The sequence below is a fragment of the Micromys minutus genome (assembly GCF_963924665.1).
Source record: "Micromys minutus genome assembly, chromosome: X".
Lineage (NCBI taxonomy): Eukaryota > Metazoa > Chordata > Mammalia > Rodentia > Muridae > Micromys > Micromys minutus.
Window position 1 is genome coordinate 126,549,043 of NC_137970.1, and position 20,682 is coordinate 126,569,724.

Below are 20,682 nucleotides of genomic sequence, written 5' to 3' on the forward strand. Positions count from 1 at the left end.
GAGCTACTGGGACGAAACTGGGCTTTGTGTGTTTGTTCTATCTGACTGGTCTTTATATTCCCTACCTAGGCTTAAATACAGGCTAGACAGTCATCCTGTGAACACAAGTACAGAAAGGCACTTGCCTCCTGGCAACTCTATCTGGTGTAGTGACCCTGGACAGTGAGGCTGGCCCCTTGAGTGGAGACTGAGTTGGCTTCTCCCCCGCACTCCCCGTGACAGGTGTGCAGGTCATCAGCCATCCCACCATGCTCCTGATGTCTACCATGTCCGGTAAGTAAGGTTCCAGCAACTGTGCTCCTGACACCCTTCACTTGGGTGAGCCAGGTGGGCTAGGTGGATTTGATGAAGCTGAGAAGGCCCTTTTTATAAAGACCTATTTCCCTTTCTTGTGAACTGGTGGGCTGTCAGGAGGGGTTAGTTGAAGGGCAAGTACTACTTGCCTTCCAAACCATACACTTCCTTAGGAGACCCCTCTGTTGGGAACCAGGAAATAGGCAGTAAGATTGACAAGGGGTTCAAGGTGCCAGCTGCAGAGGCCACACCATCCCTGGTATTGGAACTTCCTCATTCTGGGGAGCCTACAAAGTACCCCCACTAACTTGTCCCTTGTCCCCTCACCCTTGCCCAGCTGTGCCTGGCCCCCTTTCACCCCCTAGCTCTCCCAGCAACAGAAGCCAGGAGGAGCTACTGGATGACCGAGACCCGCTGCTAGTCCGGGCTGAACTGGCCCTGCTATCTACAATTTTTGTGGCTGTGGCCTTGAGCAATGGCCTAGTGCTGGGGGCCCTAATTCGACGGGGCCGGCGTGGACGCTGGGCACCCATGCATGTCTTCATCAGTCATTTGTGCCTAGCTGACCTGGCTGTGGCTCTGTTTCAAGTACTGCCCCAGCTGGCTTGGGATGCCACTGACCGCTTCCATGGCCCTGATGCCCTGTGTCGGGCTGTCAAGTACCTGCAGATGGTGGGCATGTATGCCTCCTCCTACATGATCCTGGCCATGACGCTAGACCGCCACCGCGCCATCTGCCGCCCTATGCTGGCATACCGCCACGGAGGTGGGGCTCGCTGGAACAGGCCAGTGCTGGTGGCCTGGGCCTTCTCACTCCTTCTCAGCCTGCCTCAACTCTTCATCTTTGCTCAACGTGATGTCGGAAATGGCAGTGGGGTGTTTGATTGCTGGGCCCGATTTGCAGAGCCATGGGGCCTTCGTGCCTATGTCACCTGGATTGCCTTGATGGTATTTGTGGCACCTGCCCTAGGCATTGCTGCCTGCCAGGTTCTTATCTTCCGGGAGATACATGCCAGTCTGGTACCAGGGTCATCTGAGAGGGTAGGGAGGCGCCGCAGAGGGCACCGGATAGGAAGTCCCAGCGAGGGAGCCCACGTATCAGCAGCCATGGCCAAGACCGTGAGGATGACCCTGGTGATTGTGATTGTCTACGTGCTATGCTGGGCACCCTTCTTCCTTGTGCAGCTGTGGGCAGCGTGGGATCCAGAAGCTCCCCTGGAAAGTGGGTGTGACTAAGGCTGGGGGTGGGGGAGGTAAGGGGCTTGCCCAACACTTGCTACCTTTATGCATGTAGTGTCCCTGTGGCTTGCTAGTGTAAGCAAGGGACACTCTGACTCCAGCCTGGATTCTCTTCTTCATAGGACCCCCCTTTGTGTTGCTCATGCTGCTGGCTAGCCTTAACAGCTGTACCAACCCCTGGATCTATGCTTCCTTCAGTAGCAGTGTCTCCTCGGAGTTGCGTAGCCTGCTTTGCTGTGCTCAGAGGCACACCACTCACAGCCTGGGTCCTCAAGATGAGTCCTGTGCCACAGCCAGCTCCTCTCTGACAAAGGATACACCCTCCTGAGTAGCTACTGGGCTCTTTCTACTAAAAGAAATCCCTTTAGCTCAGCTGACTGTCTAGGGTTGGCCCTAAGAGTACCAAGAACGGTACCTTGGTTATCCTTGGTCCTCCCTAGGTGTCACTGTTCCCAGAAGGAATGTTCCAGGGCTACAAAGAAACCCTAAGGTTAGCTCCTTTATTGCCAGACATGGGAAGCAACTGGGACAGATGCCTCAAGGTCTGGGAGGAGAACAGGCAACAGAGGTGCTTGTGCTTCCTACCCTGGCAAGTATTCTGCAGGTAAGGAAGACTCCCAGGGAGCTGGAAGAAGGACCAGGATAGGACTAGTAGACCTTCCTGTCATTCCTCCCTTCTGTCTCCCTAATAAAAGTTGCAGTTCATTTTCCACATGCAAAAAGTTTCCTTGGACTAGGTATATGGTGGGCATAGAAGCTGAAAACAAAGATCCTCATACCCACAGATATACCTATAGTCAGGAACCCATGATATAAGCAACCAAAACTGCATTTTTCAGAGTAGGTCCCCAGGTAAACATAAACAGTTCCATGTCAACCTTCTGTCTTGGTATCTGGCCTATAGCAGCGCAGGCTCTGGAAGTTGCCCTGCACCCTACCTGTTCAGCCCTTCTAAACAGCATAGACTATTACAACAGCAACTAGCACACGGTTCTTTATGAATTACTGCCATTTCCATTTTCCACAGCCACAGCCCAAGGCTTCCAAGCAAAGGCATAAGAGGGGCTTGTCTCCAGCCTTCTTCCTTTGCTACCTTCCAAAAGACCTAGAACAGGGCTAAGGTGAGACGATAGGCCTAGGTGGAATCGTGGGCTTGCTGGTGGCTGCTGGAGGTAAGCTGCCTCAGACTGGCTTTTGAGTTGAATCTGGACCCTGGGGATGGGAGGCTGAAGGGGAAACTGGAGCCCCAGGTCCCCAGGAGAAGACTTTGTTTTTGCTGAAGTTGCTGCAGGCCAGGGGCTTCAGGTTTCGAGTTCTTAGACTGGGGGAGGCTGTAGATGCTAGCACATGGCCCTGGCGGACAGCAGCCTTTCCCAAGAGCTCCTTAAACACAGAATCCATGTTCTGTGCCACAGCCTAGCAGAAAGGAAAAACAGAATGCCCAGTGAGTTTCTGCTAATCCCAAAACTAAGGCCTTGGCTGCCACACTGTCCAGGCCAGTCCCTGCCCCCAGGTCATGGGAGGGTCTAGTTGAGACTCCAGACCACCTTCCCCACTCCATTCCAGCTTCCTTCTTCTTGTCACTTTCAGTTGCGTATGGGATAGTAACTTCTTGATCTTGTTCCGGGAGGTTCGGGACAGCTTTGAGCCCTGGGTCCTCCCTTTTCCCACTCCTACTTTTTCTCTGGCTGATATCACAGCTTCCATCCATGGCCTCTGAGGCTGTAAACATACAGGGGACTCCTGGGTCAGTGTCTTCCTTTGCGTCTTCCAGATGCCAGGCTTTATTTAGCTCCTGTGTGTTTATCAGCCTGCCCTAAGGTCCTTCAGCCTAGGAGTGAGACCACTTTTTCCTAAGACTTAGTAACTGAAGTTTTCCCTGAAGCTCCTGGTCCATATCAGCCTAAATAGTCTGGCTTCTCTCTAGCTCAAGAATGTGAGTCCCATACCACTGATGGGCTTTTTATGTTCTGCCCTCTCATCTCTGCCTCTTTGCCCCTACCCCTGTCCCTGCTACCCTGTCTCTTTCCCCTTGTCCCCATGTTCCTTCCTAAATTGTAACTTGACTTGCATGTCTGTTAACAGTTACTCTTGGACTGGGACCAAGGAGAGTAGTAGCATTTAGCCTCACATTGGGGAGGGTAGAGAACATGTAGAAGAGGCGCCCCCTGCTGGCCCCATAGCCAGTCCTGGAGTTTACCTTATCCACTTCCACATGTTGCTCAGGGGAGGTAGGAACCAAACAGTGTCGTCTGTGCCCAGAGGGGCCCAAAGTCTCAGGTGGGGTACCTAGTTCCAGCCTACAAGGCAGAGATAAGAAGATTGGCATTGACCCTGACATATCTTTTCCCTAAGCTGGCAGTGCCCATCTTAGGTATAGTCAAGGAAAGAGATGAGCCTCCATTATCCCCAAACTCACAAAAAGGCTAACTCTGTTCTATTTACACTTAGTGACCTTTATACAACAACTCCACAAATTCCATGTGGCCAAAGCCTGAGCCTATACCCTCAAGATTAACAGTGTAGGTAGCCTCTGGCCCACCATGCCTGCTGCTTTTAACAGCACACAAGACAAGTAGAACCATCTGAGGGGTCTTCCCAAAGACCTGCTTACCGGTTGGTAAACTCCAAGGTCAGGAAGCTTTCTGGATGACTCACAGATTCCCCTATGGCCTGTAGTCCTGAACCAGCCATCTGCTTCTCATCCCTGGGCAAGGAAAAGACTGGCTTACTTTGGACTCCTTCCTGGCTGGAGCTTGGAGGTCAATGGCCCCAGCCTCAATCAAAGGAGTTGAAAATGATTGTTCTTGGGCCCAACTAAGGCTCATAGACTCTGGCTTGGGGTTGGGGAGGGCAATAACCTGGGTTATAACAAGTCCTGTTTGAGATGTCTGAATGACAGCAGCTACTTCCAAAAAGAAGAAGAAAGCCTGAGATCTATGCTCAGTAAGAGCTAAAAAGTAACCATGAATACCACAGCCCAGGAGACCCAAGGCAGATACAATGGAATCCTCCTTAGGGCTATAGCTCACTCACCCCTCAGAAAGTGTGATGTACTTATGAGGAATGAGGCCCCGCACACCAGCATGCTCCCCTCGCCACCAGTCACTTGATGCTCGAGCATACAATCTCAGCACATCCCCTCGCTGGAATGTTAGCTCCTGGGCTGTGCGGCCAGTGTAGGCAAAGCAGGCCACAGCCTCTACAACTCCCTCTGGGTCTATGGGGAAGAGAGGGTCTGGCTGAGGGTAGAGTGGGTACACAGGAAGAAGATGGGATAGTTTCCCTGCTCCTTTCTCACCATCCTCCTGAGCTGTGGTCCCAGCTTTCAATTCCAGCTCTGGCTCCCCAACAAGGCTCTCCAACTGGCCATCCCTGATGTTTCAAGCAGAGTAAGGCAGACTTGTCTCCATTAGACTCCCTCTCCCCCAAGAAGCCCCCAAGCATACCCCAGGCAGCTGGCAGAAGGTGGTGCCATGCACTTCTCATAGATGGGGCCTGGCAGCATGGTTTGGGGTGGGAAAACCCATGCTGGTTGCAGGATAAGGGTCTGGACCAGCTGGTTCACTCGGCCCTGCAAGGCTACTAGGTCCTGCCCAGCAGGCACAGGCAACAGTGTGGGCCCAAAACATACAGCCAGGTTGTAGGAATCCATCATGTTCTCATCGCTGTACTGGGCCAGGCTGGGGAAACATGCAGATCACAGGCAGGGAGCTCCAGTACTAATGACCCCTCCAACCCCAACAACCAACTGGCTCCCCAGAAGTACTCACTGGTTGAGGAAGGTGAAGAGATATCGCAAGACCACTAGCACAGGTCTGGGAAGTCTGGATAGCAGATGGCTCACAAGCTCTACCCGCTCACCCATGACTTCCAGTTCTGTGGCCAAGGCAGCCCAAGAGAGCAGACAGAGTAAAGCTGTAGCCAATAGCACAAGGGGTGGGTGGCTCTCCTGCCTATCTTGCCTCAGAGCTTACCTGCTGAAGCCAGCAACTCATTAAACATGTCCAAGGGGAAGAGTGGGGGCTCCAGGCTCCGGAAGTACAGCTTTAGTACCCCAGCCACTGAATCTAGGTCATGGGCAGTACAGCCTTCCACCAAAGGGTCCTCCCCTGTGGAAGATAACATGCTAAAATAAGAAGGTAACTTATATCTACTAAAGTCATTGCCACATTTGTCCATCAGTCCTCACCTCTTTCAAAGGCATCTCGGATCTCCAAGATCCGGGCCTGGGCACCTGATACCCGAAAGATGCCTTCATGTTGCAGGCCTGTGGAGGACAAGGAGCTGACTGGCAGAATCCCTTCTTCCACAAATACCCACTGCCAGCATGGCAGAAGATAAGTCACACTTACCATTCAGGTTAATGAAACGAATACAGCTCTCCACCACAAGGGGCACAGGTTGGCCTGAGCTCTGGGGACAAACAACCTATTTATTTCACTAGGATATAGCAAGACCCCTGATCACTCTATCACCTTTGTCCTAATAGTGTTACAGTGAAGTTTATTGGAATCTCAGTAAAGAAACTGATTTGCTGGTGCCATTGACACAGCATTTTACCATTTATGTGCAAATCATTACAAGTGTGATAAGGTAATCAAAATCCAGATGTTGACCTTCAAAGGGCACTGCAAATCTTATATTTGTTCATTTAAATGTCTGATTCTTATGAATGTTCTAGGCACATGACACATTTGCAAATGACACTGTATTTTTTTTCTTCCTTCCCTTTGAGATAGCCTCTCCCCTCATTAATCCAAGGTTAGCCTAAAACTTGCTATGTAGTGGAGGCTAGCCTTGATCCCCTAAGTGCTAGGATTACAGGCTACACCACAAAAACATAGTTCTTTTGGATCTCTGCTACATTCATTTTATTTTTCTTTTTGATGTTTAGAATTGACAAAATTAGGGCCAGAAGTATGACCTATAAGCATCTTGTGCTGATTCTAATGACAGGGGAGAACTGTCAACATCTCATCCTTAAAAATGCCCCAGGTTTTCTGAGTTCCTTAAGTGTTTCCTTTAAAGCTGGATATGAAGGGCCTACCCTTTAATCCCAGCACTTGGGAGACAGAGGCAGGCTGATTTCTGAGTTTGAGAGCAGATTGGTCTACAGAGTGAGACTTTGTCTCAGAAAACAAGAAGCAAAGACAAACAACAATAAGAAGCAAACAGAGTTCCTTTTAATTGGTAGAGGCCACTAAGAAGCACAGGGAGACCTCAGGAAGGTCTGCACAGAAAGGAACACTTGAGCTCCACTCAGGAAGGTTGGGACTAGAGAACATTGAGATTAGGCAATTGCTTGAGCCACCAAAGCTGGAGAAAGACTAGAAGGGACAGGAATGGTCTCTAATGAGCTGGAGTGTAGGGCAAAGCAAGTACCTGGATAAACTTCTCCAGATCACCTCCAAAAAGTCTCTGGTTATACTGGGATCTAGGACGGGGATGGTGGCTCTTGTGGAATTTTCTCTCTCTGCATTGGGTCCTGAGAAAAATGGGAACTGCCTTTTAAGGGAACAAGCCATGGAACAGTCTCTCCATCCCTATCCCATGCCACAAGCCCTGAACTTCCTGGACAAATAGGGATGTTAGGGCCAGCACCCTGGCAGTAGAATTAGAGTTGTGCAACAAGAATAGGGGAGTTGGAGACTGGTGAATAGGCCAGCATCCCATGTAGGACTCACCGAGATGTCTCTTGCTCTTCCTTGTTACCTGGAAAGGAGAAAATATTGGCTTGTCTCTTAGGCTAGAAAGCTTCAATAAACCCCAGAGAAAAGAGGCTTAGACTGGAAACTCAGGATAATCCAATGACCTGTGCTGTATTAGTTCCTGCATGCCAAACAACCTCGCTGGTTAGGAAAGGATATGGGCTAGATCAGAGAGACAAGGAAGGGGCAGCTTTGGGCCCCAGAGAGGGTATGCCTAGAATAGGACCCACCTCGTTGTATGGCCTCCTGGAGCTTTTCATGCTTGGCCTGCAGCTTGGCAAGGATGCTCCGGCCACTCAGATATTCCTGAAGCTTCTGGAAAACCCAAAGAGCCCCTAATTTCAACCTCAATTCAGCCCCCCTTCTCTGTGCTGCCCTTTATGGCCCTGTCCTGCCTATCCAGTCCCACCGTAATATAGAAGGTTTCTGTTTCCTGCTGCTGGTTCCGTCTGCGGCCTGCCTGTCTGGTGCCTGGGTCCGAGCTTGTAGACTTGAGGGACTCAGTGGAGGGGCTAGCCTGCAATGAGTCCAGTATATCTCCATCCTCTGATGCCACCACCTCTAGCAGAGCCTGAAGTGTTGCCTTCAGTGTCTTATTCACCTGAGGGGACAGTGCCAAGGCAGTAAGTCAGACAGTATTCGGAGGAAAGAAGCTTAAATCTGCAGAAAGAGGAAAGCTATTGCCAGTTAGGAAGGAACTTTCAGGGCAGCTGAAGCTGAGAGAAAACCTCAGAGCCAGTCCTCATCCCAGGCTAAGCCATCCATGCCTCTTCTGTCTCGATAGCCTTTTGGTCCAGGCGACTTTGGATGTTTTGGGCTCTGGGCAAAATCTCATCCCGAAGTTCCATCTCAACCTGGATTTCAGAAACCTGTAACAGATAATACCAGGGACTGAGGACTATGTCAGAGCACAGAGCTCAGGTAAGGCACTAAGGATTGGTCTAAGGAAACAGGGCACATCTCTGTTGCTTGCCTCTAACTCCTGAATGCTAGGATGACAAACATTCACCACCATGCTAGATTTATGAAGTGCTAGGGATAGAACTAAACGATTCCAGCATGCTAGGTAAGTACCCTACCAATTGAACTATAGTTTCAGCTAAGGATATAACTTATATCTTCAGTAAGCCTCAATATCAATACAAAGGAATGCGTAAAATATATGTCATATGAAAAAATAAGCCAGGTAGTGGTGGCACATGCCTTTAATCCCAGTGCTTTGGAGGCAGAAGCAGAGGCAGGAGTATTTCTAAGTTCAAAGCCAGCCTTGTCTACAGAGCTAGGTCCTAGGAAAGCCAAATCTACAAAGAAAGGCCCTGCTGCCTTCCACCCACCCACCCCTCCCAAAAGAGAAAGGAAGAAAAAAATGAGCCAAAGACAAATGCTGTATAAGGCCACTACTGGGGAGGACAGACATAGTGGAGGCTGAAGAGATAGCCCAGTGGTTAAAAGTGATTACTCCTTTTGCAGAAGAACACAGAGAGTTTTGTTCCTAGTTTACAATCATTTGTAATCTACCTCCAAGAGAACCAACGCCCTCTTCTGACTTTTGTAGGCACTTGTACACAAATGCACACACAGACACACACATACAGACGCGCACACACACACTTATTTTTCAGGACAGGATTTCTATGTTTCTCCGTGGCTGTCCTGGAACTTATTCAGTAGTCTAGGCTGGCCTTACACTCAAAGATCTGCCTGCCTGTACCTCCCAGTGCTGGGACTAAAAGTATGAACCTCCACTGCCCAACAGGAAATTTATTTTTAATTCAGCAAAGAGAAGAGATTCCAAAAAGAAATATTTAATAGAATATTGGGAAACAGGAAAGGCAAAACAGAAGGAAATTAGAGAATCAATCAATCTGTGAGATCTAAGTACAAGGCAGGTGTGGGGGCGGGTGGAGAGGAAAAAGAAGAGAAGGATTTCAAAGGAACCCAAGAGCCTCAAGCAGACAGGTACACTCATTGATTAGCACCAAGAGGGGAAATGGATCCCCAAGACAAAGTATCATGGACTTTTACATCAGAGGAGAAAGACTAGCCTAAAAGCTCCTGGGATGAGTACAGATGTGTAATTAGAAATGATGCTGTATTTCTTCCCAACTTTTTGTTACAAAATTTTTTGCTGTTGTCAGTTTGTCTGTTTGTAGACAGGGTTTTACACAGAAGTCTAAGGGGACTTCACTATGTAGCCCAGGCTAGAATTAAACTTAGGATAATTTAGGATAAACTCCAGCCTTAGTTTTTCCAGTGCTAAGGTAACATACATGGCTAAGAACAGTTTTCAATGTATAGTATATAGACAGTCATGGTGATCATTTGGACTGTTGTGGTGGTCGAACTGTGTTTGAGGACAGCCCCCTGAGTGAGCTGCCACAGGAAACTGTTGTAATGGGCCAGAGGCTATGAAATGGAGGACTGAGAAATAAGAACTTTCAGCATCCTGAAATTTCTTGTTTGTTTTGTTTTAGAGAAATGTAAATTACGTGACTGACCCATAGTAGCATGAAGTCCAGATACCATGACACCCTTTGAAATCATGCTTGGTCCTTAAGGATAGCAGCAGTGGCGGGTGGAATAAAGTGACCCTCACCTCATCACCTTCATGGAGCTGGTAGTCAAAATTTAGAGGGGGACAGAAGGCCATGGCATGAACCTCAAGCACCTTGGCCTTGTCCCCTGGAGGATCCAAGGCCTCCAGAGCCTCTTCCAGGCTGCCTAAGCCTTGTATCTGGGAGGTTTGGGTGCGGCTCTCAGCAGCTGTGTAGCTCCGGAGGGCCTGCTCCAGGGCCAAGTGGAAACCTGTGTCACAGCACTGGGAAGAAGCAAGCAAACACTGTTGTGGCCGCAGAGCCAGAGTCAAAGACTCCAAGCATTTAAGCTTCAATACCATGGCCCCACCTGACTGCCCACACAAAACTTACATCCATGAGGTCCAAGATATCGTGTAAGTAGTAGTTGCTGACGGCAGCATTAACGCTGGCTAGGCTGAGCAGGTACTCATTTCGGGCCTTGGTGCACTTAAGTTTATGCTCCAAGAATTTGGCCTGACGCTGTTCAAGATATCAACGCACACCAGGGTCACCTACTTAGAGACCACTCTTATCTCCACTTTTCCTCATTCCCTTTGCAGACAAGCACACCCAATGTGCCACAGGTATTAAGCTCATGCCACACAGACTGTGCAGTCTCCTACCCAATCCCCATAATCTATCTTGATTCCTTAGCACTTCACTGTCTACTTTTGATCTCTTGACTGATCCCCCTCCCTGCCACCCACTGCCCTAGCCATGGTTTGAGTCATTCTCCAAAGTGGAATCAGGTCACATGGAAACAGATGGTTAAGTAAAGGGCATTCATATGCAGACCCCATGATGGAGATAAGAGCTAGGAGGATGTTTGAGAAAGCCACTTATGCTCCACAAAGGGATGGCATTGAACAAAAGTCATTGTCCTCAATCCCACTTAGCATGGAGCCTCCCTATTCTTTCCAAGGGGTCCCCTTGAATGCTTCTTCTTGAGGAATGGCACCCAGTCACTCATCCTGAGTTCTTGTGGCCCTAAAAACTTAGAAGCTAGCAGGAAAAATTTCTCTGGGCTTAGAGTACTATAGTTCTCTGCTTCAGCGAGTCTGTGAGACAACAAGCTTGAAGCATGATGTAATAGAATCATCTGTTATGACCCTGTGGTTGTCTTTCCCCATTTTTCAGGTCTACTGAAACATCTATAACCTAATGCTGCCATTGTTTTTCTACATCCCAGAGCCTTCAGGTCTGACCAGGAAGGAAGAATCCTGCGGGAGGTCTATGGATCTTCCCCTACTCTTTTTTGCCCCAGAGATAGCCAAACAATTGTAAAGACAAAGGCCAGGAGCCAGTGCTATCAGAGATGGACAGAGACAGAGGCCCATGGCCTTCCAAGCCTACCTTCTCCACTAGCCGCCCTCCTTTCTTGAGAGAGCTCTTTCGGTGGGTCCCTGTCTCGATGGTGTTAGTGGTAGTGGCAGAGGCAGCAGTGGTGGTAGGCAAGGCACTTCTGCCTGACCGCTTCTCCTCTTGCCTCTCAGCTTCCCGAAGTTTAGTCTCAGCATTCATGCTCTCCAAGTGGTATACATGGTACGTCTTCTTGGTCTGCAGGGAGACCCAGGCAAGGTAGCCCTGATGAAGGTCATGACCAAGAAGAGTCCCCCTCAGCCCCACTTATGGCTCCCAAGATTCAGATCTGAGACTTGGGACATTTGACCTAAGTATGTTGTTATTTAACTACTCTGTTTCCAGAGCACAGAGGGGCCCATGACTGTTGCCCCCCAGACTCAAGACTCAGGTCCCCCATGAACATCAATTTTCTTGAGCCTGGGAGATGCAGTGGCTTGGGGATGTTCCTGCTTTCCGTTGCCAGCAGACAGTAGGTCCTGCTTACTGTCTGGAGTTCTGAGACCACCTCCAGGAGCTCATCCTGCAGCTGCTGCACCAGGTCCTTACTCTAGAGATGAAGGGAAATGTGTAACCATAGCATACCCCTACTTAATGCCTCCCACCATTCTGTGATAACTCATCCCACCTCAAGACTGGTATGAGCCAATCTGAGGCTACAATTTCCATTTGGCCTCCCATGCCTCTCAACCCCAGTGCCTCCAGATAGATCCCCATGTGCTTTGTTGTTGTTGTTGTTTTTGTTTAGATTCTGAGGCCTTCCACAGACCCTACCTTTTTAACAATTCGTCCCACGTCCTCAGCAATGTGACTCAGGCGCTGTGCCAGGGGCCCAGCCAGCACTTCACTGAGGGAAGCACTTTCCCGACTCTGCTGCCGAGTGTGTTCCAGCAGCACAGCCCAGCAGTGCAAGGGTGACAGGAGGGTTGGCTCCTTCCTGTAGCAGAGGAGTACTCAGACCAAGGAGCCTAGGTCTCAGGCCCTGCAAAGGCACTACTGCCAGTGTGGTACCTACCGAAAGCTTTGCTGCTCCCGGCTGCTGCCCCCAAGGCGACTACTGCGGCTAGTAAAGCGTTCAGCCAACTTGTCCAGGCCCCGAGAATATTCCAGCTCTACTTCTGCCCGGCGCCGCATGAATTCAGCTAGCTCCTGCAGCAAATCCCGCCGCAGCTCTCCCTGAAGGTCCAGGCAATGAAGCTGCTCACTCAACTGCCAGCGCATCTCTGCAAGGGGACCTCCATTCAGGGTGGGCCGACATGGGCGATGTGAACCAACAAGACCAGAAAGAAGTAGGAGAAGCAGAGACAGACAGACATCCTGTTCATACGAAAGGCTCCCTAGCACCTAATTGAGCTAAAAACTAGAACTAAGAACAGAAGAAAGTGTGCCCTGAAGCAAAGTACCCAAGTTCAGAAGCTCCTGTGCACTTGGGAAGGGCCCTAATGCAGAAAACTTTGTACTGTGGCTTCTGTACAGACACAAGAAACTGTTCAGGGGAAGGACTACTGTGGCATTCTACCAAGTCTGGAGAGACTTTGGGCCAGGTCAAACCTGTCCATGGTCAAGGTTGATAAGTGAAGGGACAGAAGGGGCTGGACTAAGTTTTCTGCCTATTGTTTCCACTGACAGTTACCCACCCCAGAACTTTTCCCTCTGTCCTACAGGGGAGTCATAGCTGGTGGCCTCACACTACCACAGGGCTTTTGACATCTTATCTCTGGCCTGATTTGGCAATACTTCTTACTTCACCCATATCTAAAGCAAAAGCTGCCTAACCTGCAAGCTCTAGCACCACTGTGTCCCCATTCCCCCAGACCAAGGGTCCAGATGAGCACCACAACCCACTCCCCAATACATAGAATACATGACACACACCGTCTTGGCTTCTGGTAAACAGGACATCAACAAATAGGTCTTCAGCTATATCCTCAGAACAGGACACTACTTGATTTCTTCATTTACTGGAATGGTGATTTTGTATCTATTTCATTCTAGGCATATTCTAGACACAGTCCATATTCCTCTGGAGTTGGGACCATAGTTAGGGACAGATAGCATAGGAAAAGAACCATGGTAGAATACCCAGGAGCAATGGGTACTTATAAGATAGGCACACAGGCCAAGTGTAGTGGTGCACTACAATCCCAATACTCAAGAAGTACAAGTAAGAGTATCAAAATTCAAGGTCATCTTTGACTACACTGTGAGTTAGAGGTTATCCTGTACTACACAAAACACTGCCTTTTAAAAAAGAATACAAGGGGCTAGAGAGCACCCCTTCCAGTAGTCCTGAGTTCAATTCCCAGAAACCATATGGTACTTCACAACCATCTGTAATAAGTTGCAATGCCCTCTTCCAGCATGCAGGTGTACATGTAGATTGAGCACTCATACAGAAAATAAATAAATATTTTTAAAAGTATACAAAAAGCAAAGGGGAGAAATCTGGGAGGGGAGCAGATGACCATAAGTTTGTGGTCTAGGATTCTCATTTGGATGCCCAAGGAGATATAAGCCAAAGAGTGAACTCATTTCATTTTCAGGGTCCCTTTACCTACTGTATAGAGCACAAGGAGCAGCTACTACATTTCACTTGTCTAAGGAAAAGATGGTGGGCATTCGGACTAGAGAGCCAGTCTGAAAGGCAAGTCCCAGGGGTAGCTGTTCAAAAAAAAAATCTACTATAAAGAAATTAGAATGGGTGGACTTCTGTCCTGACAGTGACTTTCCCGGGGCTATGAGATGAAAAGCCTTGTTAGGTATCTCCTATCCAGACCTCCCATCTCCCATTCTGATTTCCTTCCTCAGTATGTCCCCTTCCTGCTCTTAGACTCCACTCTATGGTGGTACTGACATCTTTTCTTGAGTTCAAATGCTCCAGATCCAGCTACATGCACTCATCAGCCTTCTATACCACTCACTGGTATACCACCTTGGGGGTGGGTTTTAGGGCTCACCTTTAACCAGGTCACTGAAATTGCTAAATTTCCCCCAAGAGACAAGTTAGGCAGATGGAAGCTGGTGTGTATGTATGGAAACTCCCAATACCAAAACCAATGCAAAACAGAGTCCACGATACCAAGTGTTACGGCCACCAGTCTCCTGTCTCTGAAGTTGGGCTGTGCCAATCACTCAGTAGGATGAGTGCTAATGGTGCTGACTTCTATCAGGGGAATCTCCACTAAATGAAAATAACAGGTTTTGAAGAATGGTAATTTAAGTTCAAGTAGGGTCCCAAGAGGATCTAGCAAACCCTCCCTTGTAGCAGTACCTGTTCTGTCCCCCTGCTACTCAGGGAGGAACCTATTACAGCTGCACAATCCTAAGTACATCAGCAGACCACAGTATTGTGTGTATTTTCCAGTAATAGCAATAGCACTTCTGGTTCTGAACATGCACACCAGCTGGTGTCAGAGCTATAGATTACAAGCCAATTGTATCTGAGGACCACAGAAGGCAAGAAACAGCTGTTCCAAGACTCCAGGTTGAAGTAGGGCAGAGCTTCCAGATCTCAGCTCAAAGAATGCTGGTCTCCAACCAAGCTAGCTCTGGCTCCTGTCTAGCCCCACTGTGCTCTTGGCACCTTGGTTGTCCTTTGTAGTGGCTATCATCATACATGAAATCAGCTGTGCACTGGGTTGTTTACTATTTTTCTCTCCTCAGACCTGTGAACCATAGAAGGGCAAGGACTACTTATCTCCTATACAATAAGGTATCTCCAGAGTCCACAGCAAAACAGATGTATTTTTAAAAGATGTGACAGCTGGGTGTGGTGGCACATGCTTATGATCCTAGCCCTGGAAGTTTGAAGCAGAGGATTTTGCAAGTTCCAGGCCAGCCAGAGTAAGATCATGAGTTTAAGACTTTCCTGCTCTACTGAGCTCCAATTGTACCCACCCATCCACCCACCCACCCAAACAAACAGTTGACAAAAAGAAGTGAGAAATTCTGCATATTTGCATTGCAAAGCTGGGACCCAGGCCCCTCTAGCACTTCCTGTGAGCTAGGCATTCACTCTCACTTCTGCTGACCAGTAGAGCAGAATACTTGTTCTTCAAACCACCATTATGCTGACCTTTTAGAAATTAAAGTGTGAAGATACTGCCCGTTCCAGCATAATTGGAAGAAGTTTTTTTTTTTGTTTTTTGTTTGTTTGTTTGTCTTAAGGTTGGTGAGAAATAATAGCCACCACAAAAGCTGAACACCCTGAGTGAGCAAGGGCCATTTTAAAGATATTCCAGGGCTAATTTCCAGTTTCTCTTGGTGGCAACTGGCCTGTGTTTGCTGACTGAAGACATTTCAAAGTCCTTGGGCTTCAGGACATTTTGAGGAAGTAGGATGGAATCATTGTCACCATCTGCTAGCTCACCCTTTGCAATCACCTCAAGCTGGTTCTGGACACCAAGATGAGGAGGACTGACTGGGTCAAACTTTCACTATAACAGCAACATATCACCAAGGTGCACTTTGTTATAAATTGCTTGCACCAAATAAGTACAGTGGAATTTCATCTACAGGTTGGAAAACACCCAGGGTGATTTCATTCCACCCCATGTGAGCCATTGTCACTGTGCTTCTCTGCACTTGTATTCATAATAGGTAAAATACAGTCTTTGAAAGTAGTAAGGGAGTCAAGATATCTGGAGGCAATAAGAAATGGGGGTGGGGGTGGGGGGAAGAGTAGATGCTGCCTGCTGCCTCCTTTCCTGTAGAGTTACTTACCTACCACACCCTGAAGAAAAGAAGCAGCCAGCTAAGAACTCAGGTTCATTTGCATGTGATTTGCTTAGAAGTGTTTGCCCAAATCCAGAGGCCTAATAGCCTAAGGTGGTAAAGCCATCCTAGTTAGTTGAATTTCTCTAACCTATATTTAGTTTCCTAGTCTAACCCGAGGCCAACCACCCTAAACATGCAAGCTAACACAGTGACAAAGGGAGGTGAAGGTGCAAAGATTTCATGGATTCTAGTGGCGTTAAAAGCAAGATGTCACCATAAACCTGCAAGCTAACCCAATGCCAAAGGGAGGTGAAGGTGCTAAGAATTCTTGGATTTTAGTGGTGTTAAGAGTGAGGTGTCAGGCTACCAACAAAGTCAAGGTGGCTCATTATACTCCAGATAGAAAGCCACCCTCTCAGTCTGCCCTTCCCTCAGGCTACCAGTCATTGCTGCCTGAGTGAGCAGCAGGCAACCCAAGGGAGGGAGAGCATGGGCGGGCAGTTGAAGCCAAAGAGGATCCAAGAGCAGGTCTTGGGCTCCCTCCTCCACCCCGCTCCAGGGGTATCTGAGATCAGCTGCGGACACTCAGGGTCTCCGCAGTAAACCAGGACTACAGCACCCTCTCACCTTTAACCTGTGCCTCATACTCAGGTTGCAGCCCCCTCTCCCGCCGCAACTTCCCGTGTGCCGCCATGGCCGAGGGCAGATCGCGCCTTCGAGTCCTGACGTTTCCACGCGGAAGCCAGGCGAGACCGCTGAGCACAGGGACCAGGGGCGCCAAGGCCAGCACCCTCCACAGGTTCCGCCCCGCCAGCCCCGCCCCTAGCACAGTCCTGGGAGGGGCGGGGTGACTTGGACCTGGCACTGCCCCGGTGGGCCTCTGAAAGACTAGGCACCCCTTCTCAGGCTCATCTCTCTTGAGGCAGGTTGCCCCTCTACTTAGATCACCTTGAGCCCAAAGCGGCAATATAAAGCAGCAACGTAAGAGAACCTCAACATGTCTGGAGACCATCCGGTTACTGTTCCTGATTATCTGCAGAAACCTATCTGGTCCCCAATGTCAGACCACACCACTATGGTCCCTGGCCCTCAATACTAATGGACAATGGCACCATAGCTGCTCCAGGCTCAAGACTGCTCATAGGTGAACTTCCTTCCCAGCCTTCCTGAATATCAGATGCCACCCTCCTTCCGGAGTCATAGCCCAGAGTGAGGTTGAAGGGAGTTCAGACCGCTGGATGAGAAGTTCCTCAGAGGACTGCAGGCCTGAGTTCCCTCTGGGCCCCCATCCCCAGGGGGAGGGAGCAGGGTTCAGCTACAGTTCCCCTTCTACTCAGCCCCAAAGGAAAAAACTAGCTTCATTTCCTCATAGGTAGCTACCACTTCCTGCTGCCGGAAGAGACTCTTTTTGTCTCTTTTCCCTTCCATTTTGCACCTGTAGAAACCTATACCAGTGCGGGTGGGGGGGGGGTGGTTTGAACCAGCCTGGGAACAACTCCTATTGCCTCCTTTATCCAAGGATGATTTCATTCAACCTCACCAACTCTAAGCCATAGGGCAAGATCTATCAATCAATTTGTCATGTTTCATTTTGTCTCATCCACAAGGCTTCATTTTGTAGCCCTGGCTGGTTTTATACTATCCAGGCTGGCCTCAAGGCAATCTTTCTGCCTCTGCCCCAAGTACTAGGACTACATGTGTACATAACCACACCAGGCTCTTCTAGTCAATTAGGAAGGCAGGATGCAGGTGACAAACCATCTTGTCTTCAGATCATTGGAGAGAAAGCCCTGGGGTATATGGAGCTTGTGTGATAGGCAAGACACTTAGGAAACATGCTTGAAGGTACTAATACAAGGGAGTTCAGACCTGTACTTGCATGTATGAATATCAAAGTGCATGTGAGCCTGACAAGGAGATTTGGTAGGGAGACTGTTCTGGACTTTCAACTGTGTTTAGTCTTTTTCTTGTTCTCCATTTGCTTCTAATACCAAAGCCCTTCTCTAAGATGCTGTCAGAGCCTTGAAGAAATGGTCTGGAAGCTAGCTACATGTTGACAAGCCCAGGTCCTAGACTTCCAGAAGCTGGTCTCAGAAGCAGCAATGTTGGAATCTTCCACCAAGGTAAGCAAGCCTGTATCCTTCGCACAGAACATGATGGACATCCATTCTTATGAACTTGCTTTATCAAGACATATATTTTAACAGTTCCTTATACTGAGAGAAACCAGGCACCGATGCCTTTATTAAAGTAACCCATTCTACCTCTCTTCCTTTCTATGTGATCCTTAACTAATCCTTAAAAGTCCCTCATCTACCAGCCAGACCAGGATTCAGGCACACAAGAAATGGCTACTGAACTGTCCTTCAAATGTACTCAGTGCTTACTCTAGAAACCCGAATCGTGCCCAATTCAGCCTTTTGCAAAGAAACTGGATGAAAAGCAAAACAGAAAACTTGAGCAACTGGCTGTTTTTAGGACACTTGCTTGGTATCTGAAGCCACAAGTGAAACTGCTTTCTGTACCTTTAGATCCTGTTGCTTTTGTTTGTAGACAAGGTCTCACTATATATGACAGGGCCTGGCTGCCCTGGAACCTACTGTGGAGATCAGGCTGGCCTTAAACTTACAGAGATCAGTCTACCTCTGCCTCTCAAGTGCTGGGATTAATGGCATGTGCCAGCACATCTGGCCTGTTCCTTTTTGGCTTTCTTTTAAATTAGATCTATTCATTTAATTTTATGTGTATATGTATGTGTAACATTTATGTGTGCTCAGTGCCCATGGATACCAAAAGAGGCATCAGAATCTCTAGATCCTGGAATTACAGATGATTATGAACCTCCATGTGGTTGCTGGGAATCAAACTCAAGAATCTCTGCAAGAGCAACAAGTGTTTTTAACCACTGAACCATCCCCTCAGTACCCTTCTTGAGATAGGGCATCTTTCAATAGCTCTATTTAAACTAGAACCTACTATGTAGACCAGGCTAGCCTCGAACTTCTACCTCTCAGTGCTGAGACTAAGTGCATGCAACACTACTCCACCTAGCTAGCTCCAGTTTTGAGACTCTAAAAGCCCGAAGGACAGGGTGGGAACTCGTGGATGGTGGCTTAGAGGCAAACCAGAGCTGAAGGGTGATTTCCAGGCTAAGCTAAGCTATAGAGGCCCTGCCTCAAAAATAAAATAAGCTGGGTGAAGTGATGCTCACCTAGAGGCAGAGATCAGGGCTATAAATGGAGACTGTTAAACAAAAACAAAATCCAACAAGATAGGCATTGGAGGTGGTTACAGTGGTTAAAGAGCTCTTCCAGAGGACAGAATTCAGTTCTTAAAATTCAAAGGCTGCTCACAACCACTTAATACTTCACTTCTAGGGGATCTAATGCCCCCTCTAGAGGCACACCCCCCCACATACTAAATCTTTAAAAAGAGTGAGGGTTAGATATTAATGACAGGGCATCACTATGCTGGTCAGTCAGGCATTAAACTGTTTATATTCAGTATATTCAGCATGAAATTATAATGGCCAATATATTTGATTTCCACACACTTATCAGAACACACTCAGAACTGCATGCCTATCTCTGGAGCTCTGCAAAAGAAAATTTAGTATGTGAAAGAATGTACACTTCGTCCTGAGGGATGACACAGGGCTGATTCAGTCAGACTGGCTGGCTACCCTGAACACAGGGAGAGGAGACGAACCATAAAGATAGTGGAGCTTGGAAAAGAAAAAGAGGATTGGGGTGGAGGACTGGAGAGATGAGTCAGTGGTTAAGAGCACTGACTGCTCTTCCAGAGGTCCTGAGTTCAATTCCCAGTAACAACGTGGTGGCTCCCAACCATCTGTAATGGGATCCTTCTTCTGGTTTGTCTGAAGACAGCTATAGTGTACTCATATACATAAAATAAATAATGCTTTACAAAGAAAAATTAGGCAGTGAAGGCCTGCAGGTATCCCTGGAGTCACTCCCAGTCCCTGCTCACAATGTAAGCAGACGCCACCAAAGCAGGGGAAGTGTTGGGCCTCCAAGGCTGCGGTTTTCGCCTTCATAGCTCCCACCTCCGCCCAGGAAACCTAACCGACTACGGGGCGGGGCGGACAGCAGAGCTTCAGCTGGCCGCCAATGACACCTAAGCTACCAATGCAGAGGGCGGGCCTCTAGAGGATTCTATAGCGTCTTAAGAAGCTCCACCCACCAACTCTAGGACAAGGCCGAACCAGTGCGCATGTCCACTGTTTGGCTGCCGGGTGGCGGGTCTAGCACTGCAGAACCAACCAGAGCCTGAGAACTAAGCTCGTCACCAGCTTGCGAACCAAGAGGAACTGACGACAGCAGGCTGGGTGGAACGAGCTGCAGACTCCACTCTTACAAAGGGAAGTACATCAACTTTAGCCAACCAGAATGCAGTTTCGCTTGATCTAGAGATGGGGGTGCGGCTGTAAATTTTCTTCTCCGGCTCTGTCCTTTGATTGCTTTTTTCTCTGTTTCTAATATATTTGTACAACCAAATAAAGTACTAAGCTCCAGGACAAATTATTCTACATAGTGGCGGATCACTGTGTCACTTGCAGGAGGAAGGATATTATTAGTATGGTGATAGCTCTGATATAAGGCACACTGCAGTTAGGTGAGTGACCCAAGGAGACCCACCTAGGACCTAGGAGCCACTAATGATGGTCTTGAAGCTGCAAGAGCATGTATTTAGAGGAGCAAATGTTAATGCAAGGGTGAGGGTGTGATAAAGCGTTTGGAAGTGGGGTTGATACACTTTTTCAAAGT

General features: G+C 48.5%; 2 protein-coding genes across 4 annotated transcripts; one reads left to right on the forward strand and one right to left on the reverse strand.

Moving 5' to 3' along the window:
* Positions 1-248: 248 nt before the first annotated feature.
* AVPR2 (arginine vasopressin receptor 2) lies at positions 249-1,861 on the forward strand (the record flags this gene model as incomplete). The annotated part of the gene is made up of 3 exons (XM_080909576.1): positions 249-273; positions 632-1,516; positions 1,656-1,861. The coding sequence occupies 3 exons, from the start codon at positions 249-251 to the stop codon at positions 1,859-1,861; spliced, it is 1,116 nt and encodes a 371-aa protein (XP_080765702.1).
* A 668-nt stretch (positions 1,862-2,529) lies between these two features.
* Positions 2,530-16,589, reverse strand: ARHGAP4 (Rho GTPase activating protein 4; the record flags this gene model as incomplete). 3 transcript variants are annotated; one of them, XM_080910473.1, is made up of 22 exons in its annotated part: positions 2,530-2,949; positions 3,734-3,833; positions 4,148-4,240; positions 4,570-4,753; positions 4,835-4,908; positions 4,983-5,216; positions 5,307-5,412; positions 5,511-5,645; positions 5,726-5,770; positions 5,889-5,949; positions 6,919-7,021; positions 7,221-7,248; positions 7,475-7,559; positions 7,654-7,845; positions 8,012-8,113; positions 9,841-10,062; positions 10,172-10,300; positions 11,174-11,377; positions 11,667-11,729; positions 11,954-12,116; positions 12,195-12,402; positions 16,523-16,589. In XM_080910473.1, the coding sequence occupies 22 exons, from the start codon at positions 16,587-16,589 to the stop codon at positions 2,716-2,718; spliced, it is 2,832 nt and encodes a 943-aa protein (XP_080766599.1). In that variant the 3' UTR covers positions 2,530-2,715. The 3 variants fall into 3 exon arrangements, with proteins under 3 accessions (XP_080766599.1, XP_080766598.1, XP_080766600.1); XM_080910472.1 differs by having other exon boundaries at positions 5,726-5,803; XM_080910474.1 differs by lacking the exon at positions 11,667-11,729 and having other exon boundaries at positions 5,726-5,803.
* Positions 16,590-20,682: the final 4,093 nt, after the last annotated feature.